Source organism: Ascaphus truei, chromosome 2 (assembly GCF_040206685.1).
Source record: "Ascaphus truei isolate aAscTru1 chromosome 2, aAscTru1.hap1, whole genome shotgun sequence".
NCBI classification, from domain to species: Eukaryota; Metazoa; Chordata; class Amphibia; order Anura; family Ascaphidae; genus Ascaphus; species Ascaphus truei.
In genome coordinates this window covers 254,593,381-254,615,760 of record NC_134484.1, presented here as the reverse complement: position 1 = coordinate 254,615,760, position 22,380 = coordinate 254,593,381, and the positions used below count along the sequence as shown (strand labels likewise).

The 22,380-nt window shown below is 46.0% G+C and overlaps 1 protein-coding gene across 3 annotated transcripts in view; it reads right to left on the bottom strand.

Annotated features, from left to right (window-relative positions):
* LOC142487229 (uncharacterized) overlaps window positions 1-22,380 on the bottom strand; it is a 78,384-nt gene that overhangs the window by 37,563 nt on the left and 18,441 nt on the right. For all 3 annotated transcript variants that reach the window (XM_075586132.1, XM_075586130.1, XM_075586131.1), the window contains 3 exons: window positions 12,712-12,742; window positions 10,981-11,061; window positions 1,393-1,514 (listed from right to left, as the gene is read on the bottom strand). In XM_075586132.1, the coding sequence (XP_075442247.1) occupies window positions 1,393-1,514; window positions 10,981-11,061; window positions 12,712-12,742 (234 nt within the window). The remainder of the gene's footprint in view (window positions 1-1,392; window positions 1,515-10,980; window positions 11,062-12,711; window positions 12,743-22,380) is intronic.

The following is a 22,380-nucleotide window of genomic DNA, read 5'->3' as shown; positions in this document are numbered from 1 at the left end:
CTACACCCCCCTATAAACCCATACACTAGAGACACACACAAACCAACAAAACAGACTCTGCAGCCCTCCTCTACCCTCTACACCCACAAAACACACAGCAGGCAGACACACCCTAACCCCCTAATCAAGCAGAATTAGGTTGGGGCAACGCTAACTCCCGATCCAGTGCTACGCAACAAAATGACATAGTGCTAACAGGGCAATCACTAGGGAATACCTATCCCTCCCTTCCTGTCCACTGTTGTTCCCTAGCTGCAGCGTTTACTAACGAGCACCTGGCAGCATTACTACACAAACTCCACGATGGTTAGTAGCCATGGTTACCACACACAGCGTTGAGTAAAAAGATCATTATGATTTCTCCCTAAAGCAGGGCTAACTCATTAACACCTGGTTTACTTTCTCCGCAGGCAGGTTCAACCTTAGCCGTCATTACAGCTACACACAGCCTAATACATAGGCGTCAGTTTGGATGCAGTAGGACTGATTAGTGATTGCTATATTTTTATATATATTCACTGACCAACCTATACAAATAGCCCACTAAGGGCACTACCATTCTGCTATACATACTGGACTATATTCCAGGCTAACAGGTTGTATCCACACAGCCATACTGTTGGTCGCTGGTGTATGTTCTATGCCAATAGTACAGCCTCATTTAAAGGGACTACAGTTTCTGCTTAGCAGCTGATTTTTCCCATAAATATCAAAGGCTGACTGACCGTAAGTCGCCACTAATTAGTTACTTGTTTTTGGTTACTTGCACTTACACTTAGCGCATCTAGAAGTGTTTTTATCCTGCCCCAGTTATTTCATCATTGTTTGCATATTTAATAAACTTTTTTTTTTAACTTACCTCAGACTACCATTCATAAAATTAAAGGTCACCCAGTTACTCCCACAAACATTTTCCATGCTAAGATGTCTCTCTTTGTCAGTCCAAGTCCATATACCAATAGCCTGTTTTCATACCAAATAGTCTATAGCACGTGTGCGCAAACTTTCCCCCCTGCGCCCCCCCGGCCTGCTCGCGCCCCCCCTTACCCTGGCTCCAGCGTCAAATGACGCCGCAGGGTTGCCATGGCCAGAAGCCTAGGTAAGGGAAGTTACAGAGGCATTGCGCAGTCGCAATTTAATTTGAGTGCCTTGGGGAAGAGCGTGGGGCCTCTGTAACTGCCGCGCCCCCCCCCCCCCCCTGGTATATCGCATGCACCCCTGGTCTAGAGAGTGCGCGTTACTGGGTATTCTATACTCTCTCCACCTATGGGAAGAGGTACCGCTCTCCTCATATAACTCTGTAAAGCACTGCGTACATTAGTGGCGCCATATAACCATATACATACGTAACATAAGCATCAACTTCAGAGATGTCAGAATGGCCTAACTTACCAAGTAAGCGGTTCTGTGTTTGGCCCCAAAAACGTGCAAAGCCATATCTTTCGGGCCTGTCTCACAGCAACACATTATGCACCTGTATATTAAAGTGGCATTTTCATATATGTACTCCAAGCCTAGGAGAAGGAAGACAAAAAAAAATTGCGCTCAATATCAAATTTAACAGGTCTGCGGACCCTATGTCTGCTAGTAGGTTGGACCTTCTGTGTCATGTGATCCCTAGTGTAGGGATTATGTGCAAATTAGACAAATTCTTGAGGAGACCCTGTGTGAGTCAGCCAAGACTGAAACTGGGGAGGAAATTCACACTTCCGCAGCACAATGACCAGAAGAACAAGGCCAAAGCCCCACTGGAGAATTAATGTTCTTGAGTGGTAGGGTGACCAGATTTTGAAAATGAAAAACCGACACACAAAAAAATTATTAATACAACAAATGACGTTACTAAAAAATGAATATTTTAATGATATTAATCTTATAGTGTCACCATTGATGCTGTATTATTCATTCTATCTCTTTCCATTCTCTCTCTACCTTCCCCCTTCTGTCTATCCCTCCCCTCCTCCATTTTCTCTCATCCTCCCCCATTTTCTCTCAACCTCCCCCCATTCTCTCTCCCTTCCCTCCCCCATTCTCCCTCTCCATTCCTTCCCCATTCTTCCTCTCCTTTCCCTCCCCCATTCTTCCTCTCCTTTCCATCCCCCATTCTCTCCTTTTCCTCCCCCTTCCCACCCAATTTCTCCCCATCACCCCCCCATCCTCTCGCTCTTCCTCCACTCCTCCATCATCTCTCTCAATCCCCTCCTCTATTCTCTCCCCATCCCTCGTCCATTCTCTCTAGCCCCCATTCTCTCTCTGACCAGCACAGATACACAGCCACTGACCTGCAGACAGACCTGCACAGATCCACACATAGCCACTCACACAGCCACTGACCTGCACAGACAGACCTGCAGACACACACACAGCCACTGACCTGCACAGACACACAGCCACTGACCTGCACAGACACACACACACCCACTGACTGACACACACACACACACACACACACAGCCACTGACTGACACACACAAAGCCACACACACCAGCTCTGAGGAACAGCCATGGGGGGGAGGGGACAGGGGGTTGTATGTTTGTCCTAGTGTGCCCTACCTTTCACGGTGGAGCATGGTTGGGGGGGGGGGAGCCATATGAGCCCTGGCAGCAGGCACCTCACTTTCGGCTCTCACTGCTGAGGCTCCGCTGACACTAACCCCAACCCCACCCTCTGCAGCTAACCCCGCCCCCACCCTCTGCAGCTCAGACACGGCCTCCGCTCTCCTCCTGCATTCTTGCTCTCTGCTGCACCCCCTGCTCTGATGGTCAAAACCAGGACAGCCACAAAAAATGGGACGTTTTAAATAATGTCGGGCAGCCGGGACAGGCATTCAAAAACCGGGACTGTCCCGGCTAAACCGGGACATCTGGTCACCCTATTGAATGGCCCAGTCAAAGTCTAACTTTAAGTATAATATTTATGGCGAGACTTGAACATTGCAGTCCATTGACTATCCCCAACAAACATATTAGAACTGGAAAATGGGCAGAAATTTCACCATCCTGCTGTGCAAAGCTAGTAGAGACCGATCCAAAAACACTCATAGCAGTAATTGCTGCCAAAGGTGCTTCTACCAAGTAATGATTTAAGGTAGATCCTGTGGCGTCAGGGACTCTTATGCCGGGAAAAAGCCATAACAGCTCCGGCCAGACCATGGATAGCCAAATGTCAGTTGGTGGTACCTACTAAGTACCGCGCACAGTTGTTGCACTTAGCGCATGCGATCCCGCTGGCCGGGCATCAGGGGGTTACCCGTACGAGGGCCAGGCTGACCCAGAGTTTCTACTGGCCGGGGGTATCACGGGAGGCATAGGCATTCTGCCGCACCTGTGATACCTGCCAGCGAGTGGGGAAGCAAGGTGATCGGGCGAAGGCCCCCCTGAGGCCGCTACCGGTGATAGGGGAACCATTTCAACGGGTAGCGGTAGACCTCATCGGGCCTCTGATGATTCCCAGTAGGTCAGGGGAAAGATATATTTTAACTGTCGTAGACTTTGCAACTAGGTACCCGGAGGCGGTGGCTCTTTCCTACATTGACACCCGGAAGGTGGCCGAGGCGCTGATAAATATTTTTGCTAGGGTAGGTTTCCCTAGTGAGATCCTGACTGACCAAGGAGCACAGTTCATGAGTGAACTGCTCCAAAGTCTCTGGGCTGCTTGCGGGGTGACCTCTCTCCGCATGGCCACCTATCACCCTCAAACCAACGGACTATGTGAGCGGTTCAATGGCACCCTGAAGCAGATGCTGCGTGCATTTGTGGAGGCCGAGGGAAGGGACTGGGAAGCACACCGGCAGCACCTACTGTTTGCATACAGGGAGGTGCCACAGGAGTCTACCGGTTTCTCACCCTTCGAGCTTCAATATGGGCACCAGGTCCGTGGACCGTTCGACTTGTTCCAGGAGGGGTAGGAGGGGGAGACCCCCACAACGGATGCGACGGTGCTCCAGTATGTGGTGGAGCTTAGAGATTGGTTGACAGATCTGATGGGCTTAGTACAGGCTAACCTCAAGGGAGCTCAGACCAGGCGGAAGCGCTGGTATGATAGAAATGCCAATAGTAGAGAGTTCATCCCAGGGCAGCAGGTGGTTGTTCTGAAGCTATCTCGCCAGAATAAATTCCTAGCTGCCTGTTCCGGCCCGTATCTGGTAATCTGGCAGGTGAACGAGTCAAATTACGTGGTAGCTCTGGATCAGGAGTTAGGTAGACATCGGAGCTACCACATCAACATATTAAAAGAATATCATGCGAGTGGGCCGGAGGTGATGGCGGTGTGTAGCCCACCATCGGGACATGTGGCAAGCAGAGCTCTGCCCGATCTCCTAGGGGAGGCTAAGCAGGGAGGCTCTGTGGAGGACTTGGTGATGGGAAGCCGCGAGCTGGGACCCTAATGGAAGCAGGAGCGAGATTTGTTAGGAAGGTATGGGAGTCTGTTCACGGACAAGCCGGGACAGACTCATCTCACTGATCATCCAGTCAACACTGGTGATCAGAGGCCCCTTCGGAAGTCCGCCTACCGAGTGTCTGTGGAGGCATAACGGAGCATGGAGAAGGAGAATAAGGAAATGTTGGAGATGGGAGTGATCTCCAGGTCACAGAGTCCCTGGGCCTCACCAGTTGTCCTTGTTCCCAAAAAGGATGGAACCACCCGGTTCTGCATAGACTACCGGCAGTTAAATGCCCAAACAGTGTCGGATGCCTATCCCATGCCACGGATGGATAAGCTGTTAGACGAGCTCGCTGGGGCAAGATATCTGACCACCATGGATCTCAGCCGGGGGTACTGGCAGATCCCATTGACCCAGGAGGCGCGGGAGAAGTCTGCCTTCATCACTCCAAGTGGCTTGTATGAGTTTTCCGTCATGCCATTTGGGATGAAGAATGCACCGGCTATCTTCCAGCGTCTGGTCAACCGCCTGCTAAACAGAATGCAGGGGTATGCTAGGGCGTACTTAGATGACCTGGCGGTCTTTAGTAGTTCCTGGGCTGACCATCTTACTCATGTAGCGCCGGCCCTAACCCGCATCCAGCAGGCCGGGCTAACATTAAAGCCAACTAAGTGCCAGATAGGGATGGCAGAGGTCGTATATCTCGGGCATAGGGTAGGCGGGGGGCATCTCAAACCTGAGCCCGCCAAGGTGGAATCAACTGTGGGGTGGCCTGTTCCCAGAACTAAGAAGCAGGTGCTAGCATTTTTGGGGACCGCAGGGTATTACCGCAAATTGGTACCCCATTACAGTGCTGTGGCCAAACCCTTGACTGACTTGACTAAAAAGAGGCTCCCTCACACGGTAACCTGGTCACCGGAGTGTGAGGGTGCCTTCTCAGCTCAGAAGGCTGCCCTGGCAAGAGCTCCAATCATAGCAGCGCCCGACTATCATAACCGGTTCCTGATTCAAACAGATGCCTCTAACTTTGGCATTGGTGCAGTGATGATTTGGGCTTGTTTTTACAGCCACAGGACCTGGGAGAAAAAACACAAAAAACAGCGCAAACACGCAATAGTGAAGTAAATAATGACAAATCAAATTAGTATAAAATTGGTGAGTATTAGGCGTACATTTAGGCAAATAAAACAAAGCATGTCTGTGCAAACATCAGCACAATGTTACCACAGGAGCCCCTCTGGATGGTGTCGCCCTCTGGTTCAGCAGCTGTCTCTGGAGAGTCTTTAGTTGTATCTCTCACCCTCGTGGAAGGCAGCTGCAGCCCTTGAGCTGTTATTGAATCCTCCTCTGCTTATCAGGCTGGGCTCACGGGTACACCCTGCGCTGTAGGGGATTGCAAGTCCACTTTCTCCTGCACACAGAAGTTCCTGCAGTCTCTCTGTGTATTCGGAGCACCACGCGGTCCACGTGGTGTATTGAGCCGGCGCTCGCGCACTCCCGTGACGTCACGGATGACGCGTTATGCTCCGTTTTGTGGAAATCCCCAAAAATCAAATCCGCAATACAAACGGCTTCAGAAATGTGATGAGGGGGCTAGGATAGGGAGCCAACCCTTACTGTACTTATCCAACGCGTTTCGAAGCTATGGAAAAGCTTCTTCATCAGGGATAAATCATTTGTCCCTCCTCCAACAATATATGTGCAAAGTTCTGCTACTATTGGTCAGTCAATTGCGTATTGGGCCAATCAGATCTGCCCATAACATGCTGGGGGTGGGACAATGTGTTCAGTATATAAAATTTGGCTAAAGGATAAATACAATTCATTAAATAACTTTAATACATCTATAACTTAGTAAAAATATCGGCGCATCTATAGAAAATGGGATGAAAAATAGGAAACATAATAAAATAGAATTAAGCATCAAGTAACCACAAAGACACCTGGATTAGGAACATCCCCGTGGGTCAGTTCATGAGGCTAAAAAGAAACTGCAGTAATAACGAGATATTTTTAAAACAGGCGGACATGATGCGAGATAGGTTTTTAGAAAGAGGTTTTAATTCTACACACTTAGATAAAGAACTACAGCGCAGGGTGTACCCGTGAGCCCAGCCTGATAAGCAGAGGAGGATTCAATAACAGCTCAAGGGCTGCAGCTGCCTTCCACGAGGGTGAGAGATACAACTAAAGACTCTCCAGAGACAGCTGCTGAATCAGAGGGCGACACCATTTAGAGGGGCTCCTGTGGTAACATTGTGCTGATGTTTGCACAGACATGCTTTGTTTTATTTGCCTAAATGTACGCCTAATACTCACCAATTTTATACTAATTTGATTTGTCATTATTTACTTCACTATTGCGTGTTTGCGCTGTTTTTTGTGTTTTTTCTCTTAGTGTTTGGAGTGCCGAGCCACTCCTAGAGTATAGCAGCATACGCATCAATACTTGGTTTGGTATACTTTGAAATATTAGTATTACCCATACACAATTAATATTAATTGCACTTTATCACAACTATTTGAATTTTGTTTAAGGTGGATTTTGGGTTGCGCACTTATTTTTGTTTATATAATAACAGGACCTGGGAACCTTGCAGTCATTGAGTCGACCATGAACTCCTCTGTATACCAAAGTATTCTAGAGTCAAATGTGAGGCCATCTGTGCGACAGCTAAAGCTTGGCTGAAATTGGTTCATGCAACAGGACAATGATCCCAAGCACATCAGCAAATTTACAACAGAATCGCTGGGGAAAAAAAAGAATCTAGGTGTTGCAATGGCCCAGTCAAAGTCCAGACCTCAACCCGATTGAAATGCTGTGGTGGGACCTTAAGAGAGCTGTGCACAAACAAATGCCCGCAAACCTCAATGAACTGAAGCAACGTTGTAAAGAAAAGTGGACCAAAATTCCTCCACAACAATGTGAGAGACTGATAAAGTCATACAGAAAACGATTACTTCAAGTTATTGCTGCTAAAGGTGGTTCTACAAGTTATTGAATCATAAGTTGTACTTGGTTTTTTAAACATGACCTCCATTTTGGCTTTATTTTTGTTAAATAAATCATGACACGGTGTAATATGTCATGTGTTGTTGTTCATCTGAGGTTGTATTGACCTAATTTTTAGACCTGCTAAGGAACAGATGATTGTTATTATGTCCTGATATGTAAAACCATGGAATTCAAAGAGGGTGTACTTTCTTTTTCACATGACTGTATGTATGTCTTTGCTTGGTTCCAGCACCTCAGGAATCAGGGGTTAATATGTTTGCAGTAGAATGGTTGCAAATGTTATGTGGCAGTCCTACCCACCAATCAGGGCCTGGGCATATAGGCAGCTCCTGGCCCCGAGTGTTGCAATATTATGGTTTAAGTGTATAAAAAGGTGGGGAGGGAAACCCCTAGCAGACAGAGCTTGCAGAGAGTTACAGAGGTGTTGCTGTGACAGAGAGAAACTGCAGTGTCCAATCCAGTGCTGGTCTCAGGCCTGATAACCAGTCCTGTAGGCACTGGGCAAAGAAAGAGAACAGGGGAAATTTCTGCAAGTAGGTCCCTGTGACTAGTTAGGCAGGGTATTCTCCAGTTGGGTATGTGTGATGTTTGTGTCTTTTGTATAGTTGAGGATATGTTTTTCCAATAAATTAATTTTATAAACTCTGGTGTTCTGTCTGGCGATATTGATCCCTGGTATTAGTCCTGGTCTCCCGTGACAAGGATATCTTTATCTATTATTAGTACTTAAATTAAGATCTAATAATATTTTAGGCTTCAAAAAGATTTTTAACATAAGGGCTTCAAAATCTTTTTCTCACCACTGTATTTCAAACATACGACGGTAGAGATGTAACAAATTGTCTCAAGATTTGGTCCACACATTGGCTAAATTTTTCCGTTAAGTTGCCTTTCCTGATAGGCCTACCTTGTGGTTTAGTGGAATTTGTGTGCACTTTAGGAATGCTGTAAAATGTCGCTATAATGGTATTTTTTACATGAAATCAAACTCTTTTCTGTTATTAGTTTATTTACATACCCATCTTTAAGAATGTTGGAAAGTTTTTGCATGGATCATGTGACAGTGCTTTATAGGACTTTGTCACTAAGGAGTGTAAGGTCTTCTATGAGGTAACCTTCAGTTTTAAGGATTAGAATATTACCTCCTTTATACGAAGGTTTGAACGTTATTGACTCGTCATCTTCAAGTTGTTTGAGAGCCTCAGAGTCATGTTTGTCAACGTTCGTGGCCTTTTTATGATTCTCCCCATCTAGTTTCTCAAGGTCTTTTGTTACCAAGCTCACAAAGGTTTCTACATTTGCACAAATCCCCATTTGTGGTGTAAATTGACTATATGGCTTCAGCGTGGAGTCAGGGCCTTGACCTGCTACTTGTTCGATTTCCTCCAGTAGAGTTCTGAGATTCTCCAGATCTTGTCAAGTTCATATTGTAGCCCAGTTGCTTCAGGGTAATTAAGTGTTTTTTAGCATAAAGAAACTTATGTAGGAGTCATTTCCTCACGAATAGATTGACACTGTTAAAGATATCAAAACTGGCAGTAGGTGAAAAACACCAGGCTTTTGTTAGTATTTTGCATTGATTTTCATTGAGTGTGTAGTCCGCGAGGTTAATAACTTGTGTTTTATTCTCCACGATTGATATGTCATTTATGGTTTGTATTTGTTGGTTTGTAAGAACAAATTTGACTGCCTCTTGCCCCTTCTGGTCTTCTGTCTTTGACGCAGAACCTGTTTCGTTATGTGGGCACCTCTTATAAGTTGATGGAGGGGTAAATAATTGGTTTGTGGTATCATTATATTTTTGGACTTTTTAGATTTTTGTTTGTGCCTTGGTGTTTCAGAATCTGATTCATCTCAGTCAGTGGATGATTCCCCAGAATTAGGTATTACATATGTGAAAGTACTAAAGTGGTGCCTGTACACTTTCACTTCTCTAAAGTCCTCTAGGTCTCCGTGGTATTTTCTATGTTTCCTGTCTATCAGTTCTTCAAAAAAATCAATCAATGTTAGCTTTAACTTGTTGCTCAAAATAGAGGAACGTAGGCATTTCGTCCCATTTGTCACTCAGTTTTTTCTCTCTCTAAAGTGACGTTTATCTCTCTTAATGAATTTTATTCATGGTCCACCAATAATCGCGTAAGATCTTGAGAACATTTTGTTATGATGGCATCACAGTTTCAATAAATTCTGGTTTCCGTATTTGTTTAAAGGGGCTTACATTTATTAATAGCCCTCTAGGTATTAAATCAGAACTCAGATGATTTTGTAGGCTTCTAATCTCCCACCATACTGTAGGCGTGATTGTGTTTTGTACAACTTGTCTAACCCCAAGGCTCAACAAAGTATCCGTCAGCTCCTCCTACTCTTACCGTGCACACCGAAACAACATACCAGAGAGAGACTCTCACATCCACCACCAGTTTAAGTTCTTTCAAAACCAAAGCTGTCTCACATTTTAATCTGGTCTGTAACTGTTACATACGCCCATAATATATAGTATATTAACTGTGCATGCAATGTCTTCTATATAATGTATACCCTGTTCACTTATGTAACTGTATTTGTAACCATGTATTATTTGTCATGTAACTCTATGCCCAGGACATACTTGAAAACGAGAGGTAACTCAATGTATTATTTCCTGGTAAAATATTTTATAAATAAATAAACCCCAGGAAATAATGCCTGATTTTATCTGTGATATTTTGTATGGGAATCATATTACTTGATGAGAACATATTCTCTGCGTCTTCTTCCCGTCCATGACAAACCTGCCATATTGGCATAGTGGGCTAAAGATTAGGAGAGGGGTTAACCCTAGAATACAACTGGCAGCTGGAGTGGGGAAAGGGGTATACCGATAGCTCTCTCTCTAATGGACTAGGACAGGGGTGCTACCAAAAAGATCCAGAAGCAAAAGCTGGACAAATGGAGTTGAAAGAAAAGGGGATCTTAAGTGGTACAATCACCAAAAGTGTATACAAAATGTGTAGCAGAGCTAAATTAGTAAAAAATGCTGGTGTATCCTTCCAAATAAGGGGCCATAGCCGAGTCTCCTCAGGAACGATCAGATGATCGCTGTGTCATTGAAGAGCAATCCTCTCCTTTGGTTCCTCTGCTGGTCAGATTGCATTCAGCGCTCCACAAGGAGGCAGAACACGATCAATAGACCCTAGAAAACAAGCTGAAAGTCCATGGGGAACCCAAGGGGATAAAAGGAGATAAGAGTGGCAAGTACAGGAGAAAGGCAATTTTAGCTATAATTCATTGAGGGTTATGTATAAAAGTGTCCCTACTGCAAAACTGGAGCAAAAAAATAAATAAAAATACACCACGTTCCTACTTGCAATAAAACAAACAAAAAAAAAGCAACCACCACATTGTATCCTATGGGACCTTACTATTTCATAAATCTGGTGCTTTTTCCCCCCACTTGGTGGATAGGAAAAAAAACCCAGAGATAACATAAAAGGGTAGACAGAAGTAGAACAACATTTACGTAGCTAGTGCTGTTACTGTAGCAGGGATGAAGCAGTTAAATAAATCATGGTTATTCTTTCACGGTTATCAACTGCTTACCAATGGCGGGTTCAGTAGCTCTGCGTTTATTGAGCAGATTTTGCAATGTGTTCCCATAGTACACTTTCGATCTTTGGACACCTGCGAACCAAACACATGGCACTGTGAGTATCTTCCATAGTGTGTGTATTATTTAAGTAATAATCCCAGAAGAACAAGGCATTACTGGCCAATAATGCCCTGGCTGGAAGAGTTGAAGGCCCGAGGCGAAGCCAAGGGACTTTAACCCAGCCAGGGCATTATTGGCCAGTAATACCCTGTTCTGAGGGGATTATTACTATTATAGGCTAAATGTAAGTTTTTTTTCATAAATAATAGACATTTGTATAGTTATATAGATTTTTTTATTAAAATAAAATGGTAAATACATTAAAGCGCCTCTATATACGCTTACACTGCAGCTATCTATATCCACCCACTGCCGTCCCCTCTGTGTACACACACACACGTACACACACACACACACACACACTCAGCTCTATACACACACACACACTCAGCTCTATATACACACACACACCAGCTCTATACACACACACGCACACACTTCAGCTCTACACACACAATTCAGCTCAACACACACACTTCAGCTCTACACACACACACTTCAGCTCTACACACACACACACACACACACACACATCTGTGCTCCTGTTGGCTCTGAACAAAATAAGCTGGTTTTATTTAACTCATCTGTTCTGTCTTGTGCTTTCAATCCCGTGTAATTGTACTGGTTTAGCACGACAGGCTCTCTCAGGTGGCAACCGAGGGGTCGCTGGACTGCGGGTATTTCAGCACGGAGTCGGTCTAGATTTCGAGACCGCAGTGCGAGGAGTTACAGACGCTCCGTGCATGGCACAAGGTATACCTTAACCCCAACTAGTTAACCTAATCAACACGAGGATCGATCAAGAGAATGGCGTCCAAGTTTTGGACCTGGACCAAGGACAGTACGATCCTTAGTTTTGAGGAAAAGGGGCGGCAGACGGAGGGCCGCAAGAAGATAGCCATGGTTCAGGACAGTGTCTGGAATGAGACCAGGTCACAGGCAGCCACAGTGGACCCAGTTTCAGAGTCGTCCAATGCCCTGTCCCCGGATCCCATTACAGAGTCCCTAGATTCCAGTTAGCACAATGAGCCCAGTCTCCCGACAGGAGAGGCCCAGCTGGTCTATGAAGATACAGGGCTAGTGGCGGCACTTGGGCCAGGTGCCACCAAGAGCCGACGACGGCCCGGTCAGCTCCCCCATCTCACGCACAGTCATCGGCCAGCAGCTGCCTCATGTACAGCAGCTTTGCAAAGTTCAATAAGGACGACATTGATGGGTATCTGCAGGCATTAGAGCACCAGCGTTTCCTGCACCAACTCCCGGAGGAAGATTGGGTAAAGTACCTCTCCCCCCAATTGTGCAGAAAAGCCGCAGCATATCGGGAAATGGACCAAGATTATGCCTGCCCAGTCGTCAAGGAGCTCTTTCTGGAAAGATATGACATTACCTCCCCGAGACCTACCAGACCAAGTTCAGAGCGTTTTCAGTGCGTTGAATAAAGGGTTCCTGGACTCCCACGTTCAATTTGTTTCCCGGTTTGCTCACAATACAAAGCACGGGTAGTCGGGTGTGAGATATAGATAGATATTGAACTTAGAATAATAAAAGTAATTGTATTATTTAGATAATAAGTAACAGATTATAATATTATATATTATATTTTTATATATAGTTTTGCTTACCATATCCTTGGTTTCTATGTGCCGCCTCAACCTTAAAAAATAAAAAAGAACAATTTATTAATTAGCAAGCATATATCCACATCTCCAAATACATGTTTGATGCTACATGAGCAGAACTTAGGCCCAATTCAATAAAAAAGGTACCAAGATTAATTTGAATGTGAGTAAAAGGTATGATGAGCCTTAGCACCCGTTTGTGGAACTAGGTCTTAATATTTAGAGGGATGAATTCAAGATGCATGTGATTCTGATGAGCAGCTGACGTCACTGCTGCGTCCATGTGTCTCCTGCTACCGGCGGCCACTTGGAGCGTCTCTAGTAACCAGGGAAATCCATAGCAAATAGACTAATCAAATGCGCATGTGTGGTGCTCGCGTTTCAGCTGCTATGCAGTAAGTGGTGACTGACATCACATAAGAGCAGGGGTATCCCAGGGAGCTCCACTAAACAGCCGTGTGGTATTACCCTCTTGGGTTTTACCTTACGCCCTTAAATGGCAATGCTCAGTTCTCAGACCTTGGCCTTTTTTCCAGGAGTGTCATACCCTGTATCCTCCCTTTTTTTCTCATTGATATTGTGTTTTTCATCTTTTATCCACCTTCCTTCTCCTTTGTTTCCCATTCCCCCTGTTCCTTTCCCTCCCCTTGGTTCCCTGGTTTTGTCCTGACTCCTTACTACCTCCTCCCCCACCCCTTCCTCTCCCCCTCCCCCCTCCTCCCCTTCCCCCCCACCCCCCCTTCCCTCCCCCCCCACCCCCCCTTCCCTCCCACCCCCCCTTCCTCCCCCACCCCCCCCTTCCCCCACCTCTCCTTCCCCCCTCCCCTTCCACCCCCTTCCCCCCCGACAAATACGGTCCCACGGACGCCTGTGGCGAGTGTATTTTACCCCCTGGCGAGTTGTTTCAGAGGGGCAGCATTTTGGCATTCTCCTCCTTCAACTGCACTTAAAATGGCCGCGCGGCTAAAGCAGCGCGCCACATGAGCAGTGTCAGCCTCCTCTCTCCCCCCCCCCTAGCCTCATCCTACAGGAACGTGGGAGGGGAGAGGCGGGGCACCATCAGACAGGAGCCACCAGGAGGGTTGTGGGGCCTGAGGGGAGAGTGCTGATGCCAACATGAGGCGGAGGACATGAGGCGGAGGCAGCAGCAATGGGGACTGGACCAGGTACCGGGGGAAGGGGGACACATGCACACACCACCGCACCCCCCCCCCCCCCCGCAGAGTCGTGGTAGCTATCCCGGGCCTGAGGCTGCGGTGGGCCGAGTCCCAGCCATCCCGGTGCTGTGTTGCCCCAGGTCCCCGCTCCCCCCCCCCCCCTGGTCCCCGTGTCAGCTTGCGGGGCGGGAGATAGGAGCGGGAGATGGGAGCGGGGATGTCCCCTCAGGTCCCCGCTTCCCCCCGGTCCCCGTGTCAGCCCGCGGGGCAGGAGATGGGAGCGGGAGATGGGAGCGGGGATGTCCCCCCAGGTCCCCATTTCCCCCCCGGTCTCGCGTAGCGGGAGATGGGGGGGGAGGGGGGCGGAGTGTGAACGTGGTGTTTGTGCTGGTCGCGGCCTTTCCTCTCTTCTCCCCCCCCCGTGTGTGTAGAGAGAGAGAGAGAGTGTGTGTGTCTGTATATATGGTAGAATGTGTGTGTGTGTGTGTGTGTGTGTGTGTGTGTGTGTGTGTGTATATATGGGAGAATGTGTGTGTGTGCGTGTGTGTGTGTGTGTATATATATGGGAGAATGAATGTGTGTGACACCAGAGGTACCCCCCCAATCAGTCACCCCCTCCCCAACCAGTAGCCCAGTCAGTCACCCCCCTCCAGTCAGTCACCACCCCCCCCCCAGTCAGTCATCACCCCCCGTCAGTCATCCAGTCTCCCTCTCTCTGGTCTCCCCCCTCTCTGGTCTCTCTCGCCTGTCTCGTCTCTCTCATCTCTCTCCCCTGTCTCGTCTCCCCCCTCTCTGGTCTCTCTCATCTACCTCCCCTGTCTCCCCTCTCTCATCTCTCTCCCCTGTCTCGTCTCTCTCTCCCCTCTCTCTTTCTCTCTCTATGTCCCCTCTCTGTCTCTCTCCCCTCTCTGTATCTGGATATCTTATTTACCCTGTATATCTTAACTGTCCTATACTACACCGAAATAACCTATACTGCTTTCTTCCCGATTTGACTCTCAAGCTTCAGACGGGAGACATCGGAATCCCCCCTAACCCAGAAGACAGGTAGGGAACGCCTCCCCTCCAACTTATAACATTGCGGGAATGAGGTACCTGGACATTGAGGGACTGCGGATCAGGTAAGATCCCAGGTGGGATTGCTGCTTTAGATATTGTGAAGCGGGGGCATCCAGACACTGGATAAAGGGTGCAGGAAACTAATCATTCACATCTGGCTTTTTTCTGTAAAACACATACACACACACACACACACAACCAGGACTAATTGTAGTATAAAGTATTACAATAAATAAACTTATGTCAAAAACTAATGTTGTTCTTAATAGGAATTTATTCAATTTATTTTTTAAAGCGGAGCGGGACTAGGGGCGGGTCTAGGGGGCGAGTAGATTTTTGTTGTTCGGCGAGTAGATTTTTGGGTGATTTGTCGACCACTATATATATATATATATATATATATATATATATATATATATACATACACACACAACTGTATGCTCATCTGCATGTCTTAGGCAGGTCTGCAACCCCGCCTTTCCCCATTATCCCCCAGCACACAGCACTTCCACTGCAGCAAGGGAACCACCCACAGACAGCTGTTTCGACCTTAAGGGGTCTCATCAGTGTGGGGTTGATTAACTGGGTATGCAAAGAAGCTACAGGATGGGCCAACTGAGTTAAGTTATGGTGAGTAAAAAAAGTGACAAAAACCCTCCACAGCAAAGCAAATATATTTTTTTACTCACCAAAACTTAACTCAGTATTATGGTTGGCCCATCCTTTAGCTTCTTTGCATACCCAGTTAATCAACCCCACACTGATGAGACCCATTAAGGTCGAAACAGCTGTCTGTGGGTGGTTTTCTGGGTATGCACCTTAACCCTGGCTGTGCTCAAATCTGTGACCATGCAGCAAGCTTAAGCCTATAGGGAACCATGTTAAAAATGGTTTTTGAAGCAAAAAGTGGCACTGTGTGCTCATTTGCATGTCATTTCCCAGAATCCCTTGCTGCAGTGGAAGTGCTGTGTGCTGGGTGATAATGGGGAAAGGCAGGGTTGCAGACCTGCCTAAGACATGCAGATGAGCATACAGTTGTATTTACATTTGCATATTTGCTTTGCTGTGGAGGGGTTTTGTCACTTTTCTTACTCACCATAACTTAACTCAGTATTATATATATATATTCAGCGCTACATTAAAAAAAAGTATCAAGAATACAGAACCAGTATTTTGTAAATATCTAGTATGTATACTGTACATAGAAATACATTGTGCAACAGAACTAAATACGTATGCTAATCCTCCTATCAATTATTAACGTTGAAGTGATCTATGTAATAGAAAGGTTTTCTAATCTTAGGATATTGAAGATATATTATTATTAATGTGCACAACCTTGATTGTAATGTCTTTGTGGCAGACTTCTTCCTTCACTGTTAATATTTATACTATGCAGTTATCACTAGTATAATTCCCAGTATTGTGTCTAGGACACACATGGTACAGCTCTGGAAAAAAAAGAGAAAATTGTTCTTTTACGGTAATTTTATTTTCCTGGAGAGTCCATCCATGGCAGTGCACACCAATGGGCTAAGCCCCGACACAACAGCGGTGATAGGACACAAACATCAACCTGTGGCAGGACCAGAGAGAGCTCCACCTCAACTCACCTGGTAGTCTTATGATACCAAAGCTGAAAAATATAATGTAGACATTCATTATCATACATTTGTTACTGGGAGGGAATTTGTGTGCACTGACATGGATGGACTCTCCAGGAAAAAAAAAAAAATTATGGCAAGATAAAAAAAAAATTCCTCTTCTTGGTTGTCCCCATGGCAGTGGTCCAGTGTGACTTACCAAAGCAGGGTGGTTCTCAAAATAATTACCACAAAAGCCATATCTCAGGAAACTAAGAGGTAAATTGACTGAAAGACTTTCCTGCCAAAGCATACACCTGCCGAGGCATGGACATCCACGCAATAGTATTTTATAATTTATAATGGTGTGACTAGAATTCAAAACTGCAACCCCGAATAACTACAGGGGAAGCCTGACTTTGCCACCCAGGATGAGGCCGTGGCCCTTGTAGAATGGGCTTTATCCAGTTTTGGAGCTGGTTTCTTGTGAATGGTGTAGGCCTTCTTGAAAGCCGTTATAAGCCAATGGTTTAGCGTTGATTTTGAGGCAGTCTGCACCTTCTTCCTGCCATTGGGAGCACAAACAGCCTGTCTTGACTTCCTGAAGGTCTCCGTTCTGGCGAGATAATGTTTCAAACACCTTAGTACTATACACCTCTGGATGTACAATACCCATTCCATATCATTTGAAGGATTCCGAAAGAATTAAAGGTAAAACCCAACTCCTGAGCGAGATGAAAAGGAGGAGATGAACTTTGGCAAAAATTGCTGGACCTGTCTCAGCACGATATTGTCCGGATTAAAAAAAAAAACTTGTATGGATAACGCCTGTATTTTGCTCATTTTCATGTGGATGTTACCGCTATCAATAGTACGGTTTTAAACATTCATTTTTTATCTGAAGCTTGCTGGAGTGGTCGAAAGGAGCGCCTGTCAATATCTGCAAGACTAAGGTCAAATCCCTGACCGGAATTGGAATAATGGAGTTGCGGTTTTATTCTTATAAACTTCACTATCAGATCTGCAGTAGATAATGGTCTTCCCAGCAACTACGATATCTGCACCTCCAGGGAACTAACACTGACCCCTAGCTCCAAGCCTTCTGGAAGAATTCCAGAATTGCGGGAACAGGTTGTTCAAAAAATATATATATTCTGGTGTGCACACTGTGACAGGGCTGCTTGCACTTTTGTGGAAGTTAAATGCATGTTTGCTTTCTGGCATCAAGTGCACCACTTTTCTTTCTTTCTGTCTTTCTTTCTTTCTGTTTCTATCTTTTTTTTGCTGGGCCCAGCAATCTTTTTTTTTGTTTCCTTTATCTGAAACTTTATTAACCTTTAATGTGATGTCCTGAGGTCAGTCAGTACAATACAGGTCTGGTTGGTGTTAAACAGTTTGATGTTACACAGCCATGGGCAGTCTCTGTTAAAAAGGAAAAGGGCGTTTCCTTCCTGCATACCATCCAGGGTGGATTATACCATGGTATGGAGGGGGGAGGGAATTAAAGTAAGTGATACTGAATGTCATTTATTTTGCAGAGTAAAGACATGCATGGGATGTTTGTAAAAGGTACTGGGTTTTGGTGCTTGCTATAGAAAATTGTATGTTGTGTGAAGTGTATTATGTTTGCTAATTGTGTAAGTTTTGGGAGACAACTCCCCTGTGTGGTTTACCTAATTTGGTTTTGTCCTAATTAACCAGTAAAAGAAGGGGAGGGAGTTTCTTTCCCTGGGTGGTTCTGCACTCCTTGTTGCTGCTATGTGATATGAGGTTGTCTTTTTCTGCACTCCTGGTGGCTACTATGTGATATGAGGATGTCTGTGGAACTTCAGTGAAAGGATGCAAACTTTCTAATGCAGATATTGCTGGCTACTCTGTGGCTGGAGACATCAAGCTGGGAGAACTGGTTGCTGTACACCTGAATGTGGAATACCTAATAAAAAGAAGGTTCAGAGAACAGCAAAAGCCTCTTTCCTTCTTCCCAGTGTCTGATGCTGCTGCTTCTTTAAATAAAGGCTAGGACGCAACCTTTCACATATGGTGGCTGCGATGGGATAATTGATGCTGTACCCAACATCTAAACCCTATGGTCCCAGATGAAAAGGACACAAAGGATGGTAGCAGCTCGCCCTAACAGACGAAGATATCCAGGTGTCCTGACCAGACAAGGGCTGATCGAGCAGAAGAAATTGGTGCAGGGCGTGGAGGTAATTATGAAGGATGACGAGGGATTGGAGGACACTGGGGACGTTGGAGCCAATCCCAAGACCCATACAGTGGAAGCAGTTAAGACTGGAGCGGAAGGAAAGGAGGACCTTCTGAAGTGGCTGGTGGTCCAACAGGCAGAACAAGAGCAGCGGTGACAGGAGATGGAAGAGAAACAAGAGCAGCGGCGACAGGAGATGGAAGAGAGATGGCAGAGGGAACTAGAGAACCGCCGTGAGGAACAGGAGCGGTGATGGGCCAAACAAGTAGAGCAACAGGAGAGACGGATGGATGATATGCAGCGGCAACAGACGCAGCAGATGACGGACTTGATGAAGCTCCTTCAAGCAGGAACCAAAACACCGGCACCTGAGCCAATCATCCTCAAAGAGATCCGCTTAACTAAACTGAGCCCAGAGGATGACATTGAAGCTTTTCTCATCATGTTTGAGAGAGTGGCCAGAGCCAGTCAGTGGCCAAGATCACAATGGGTAATGAGGCTAGTGCCCACACTAACCGGGAAGGCTCACAGTGCTCTAAGTCCAGGGGATGCCGAAGACTACGAGATGGTGAAAGAGGCCATTTACAGGCGATATAACATCAACCCGGAGACGTTCAGGCAAAGATTCCGCAACCTCCGCTATAATCATTCAGAAGGACCGCGGGAGACTTATGCCAAATTGATGGATCTTGTGAATAAGTGGATTGGGCCGACCGAGAAGACGAGAGAGGAAATTTTGAAGCTATTTGTCCTTGAGCACTTCCTGGAAATTCTGCCACAAGGTGCGCGACTGTGGGTGCAGGAACATCGACCCAAAACTGGGGATAAAGCTATAGACCTGGCTGAGGACTATCAGGAACGTGAGAGAAGACCAGTGGTAAGACCTCCTCCACCCCTCATCACATGCACCATTACGGGAATCTTCATTTAGACAGGGGGCAGGTCGGAGCTCACATATACAGGATACACGAATATGCCATCTCTGTAAGAAACCAGGACACATAGCCAGATATTCACAGGTATGTTCCTGATGTTGAAACCCTGTGTATAAGACTGAATCTGGCCTTGTTGAATTGATATATAAGTTAGTATGTTTGAATGTAAAAAGTATTTATTTTTTTTCCTCTTAACTCTGTTGTGCTGTTAATTGACCAAATGGAACAAGCTGACTGATTGGGGGGGGGGGAGTGTCATGTGACTGTTTTTTGTGTATAATACTAACACCTTTGCTGCATTGGGCAGGAACTGCATTAGGCAGCGAGGCATTTAAAGTGAGGTTTTTAAGTGATAAAAACAGTTAGACTACAGTTTGACTAAAGGTGACTGGGGACTGGATCTACTGCAAACTCTTTTACTCAAGACAACAAACGGTAAGCTATTCAGATCACACTATGATCCCATGCTTGTTAGCCTGCATAGTTTAACCCCCCACCCCTTTACAACTTCTTTCACTGCAGCCTCTCCCAAAACTGAGTGCACAATACACTGAAACCCTGAATTGACCCTAGCATTGCAATGCAGCAAAACACTTGAAAAGGTAAAGGCCCACCCCTGCTGTTTTGTCTGCACACACTCACTCTGCTCACAACAGCTCCTTGCAGCACTGCCTACCTCTGGCATCATGAACCTGCTATGTATTTTAACTGTTTTCTTTCTCCTGGCCTCATGGAGATGTTACTCCCTCTATCCACTACAAACTCCTCCATCCTGGCCCACACCCAACATCACCATACACCCTGGACTACTCAAAAGCCTTGCACTATCTTCTGAATGTTGGTGGAGAACTCTAAAAACCAGCACACCAACCACTGCTCACTCTAATGGAAAACACCACAAATTTACAACTTGCAAACAACTACCCAAATTTCTACTCATACTATTACTCTCTCTAGCAGGTGATGTTGAAACTAACCCAGGTCCTCCCATTTCAGCTCTGTCCCATGCCCCTGAGAATTCCACCTTTAAATTCCAAAAAGGGCTATCTGTCGCCCATATAAACATCCGGAGCCTGCTGCCCAAACTGGATGAACTAAGGGCATGGTGCCTTATGCATAAACCCAAAGCCATCGTTCTTACAGAAACATGGCTATCCTCTAAAACCCCTGATGCAAATATCGCCATTCAGGGATACTCCTTTTTTAGGAGAGATAGGTCAAAGAGAGGAGGAGGGGTGTTATTTTATATTGCAGACACCTTACAATTTACACTGTTACATTGCCCACCAAGTCCACCCTCTTTTGAAACTCTAGTTGGCAAAATCTGCCTCCCCTTTTCTAAGCCCATCTTGCTTGCTGGCATCTACCCCCCCCCCCCCTAAAGCCCCTCTACAATCCTTGACTGATATCATCCAAATTTCTTGCCTCCATTTCCTCTCTGAATGAGAAGAGTGAGCTGCTAGTTCTAGGGGATTTCAACTTCAATTGGCTTGACCCTAAAAACCACAAAATCCAGATACAACTCAAGTCACTTAACCTATCGCAACTCATTTCCCAACCCACACGAATAAACCTGAAGTCGCATAACCATTCCTTGCTAGACTGGATTCTCTCCTCAAACCCTAGCAGAATCCAATCCTCTGGCATCCTTCCTGATATTTTCAGTGACCATGCAATAGTGTACTGTGTAAGGAAAATTAAACCGCCCCATTCAAGCCCTAAAGTTCTCCTCACTAGAACATTTAAAAACTTTAACCCACAACAGTTTCTGGATGACCTTACCAACTGCCCATGGCACAGAATCGATTTAATTCCCGACCCTGATTCTGCGCTCGACTATTTCCAATCCGAGTTCTTAAAACTCTGCGATACCCATGCTCCACTACGCAAAATAAGGGTACGGGGGGCCCGCCTTCCATGGGTTACACCTGACCTTATAGCACTCTACCAGTTCAGGGATGCCTTGTGGAAAAGCTACAAAGTAACTGGCACTACCAAGGATCTCAATCACTACAGATGCCTGCGGAACGTGTGCACAAGGCAAACAAGGTATGCAAAAGCACAATATTACTCTGACAATCTCCACCAAAATACATCAAACCCAGCTAACTTCTGGAAGGTTATCAACAATATATTCCGGGCTCCTAACCATCAACAACCAAGTAATATCACTAAGGGGGATATTACTCTGACAAACCCCACTGACATTGCAAATGCATTCAATGATTACTTTGTGGGGTGTGCTACTAACTTATTAGCGAAACGCAGCACAAACCCCAAACCTGAATCTCATCCTGGGAGTACCCCTATAGTCCCACCCCCTCTCAACACTGCCCACAATTTTCAATTTAGCCCAGTATCTGAAGAGGAGATTACACAAGCGCTCCTCAAACTAAAACTAAGCAGCCAATGTGGACCCGACTTACTACAATCTAGGTTCCTACGACTTGGTGCCCCAGCCATTGCCAAACCAATTGCGTCCATAGTCAACTCTATCCTGTCTGCAGGCCATATCCCTAAGACCTGGAAAACTGCCAGAGTTGTCCCAATCTTCAAAAGTGGGGACAAAAACACTGTCTCAAACTACAGGCCAATCTCACTTCTCCCAATTCTATCCAAAGTTATGGAAAAATGTGTCCACTCCCAATTAAGCGATTTCTACACCAAGACAAATTTCCCTAGCCAATTCCAGTCTGGGTTTCGTCCCAAACACTCCACCATAACTACCCTGC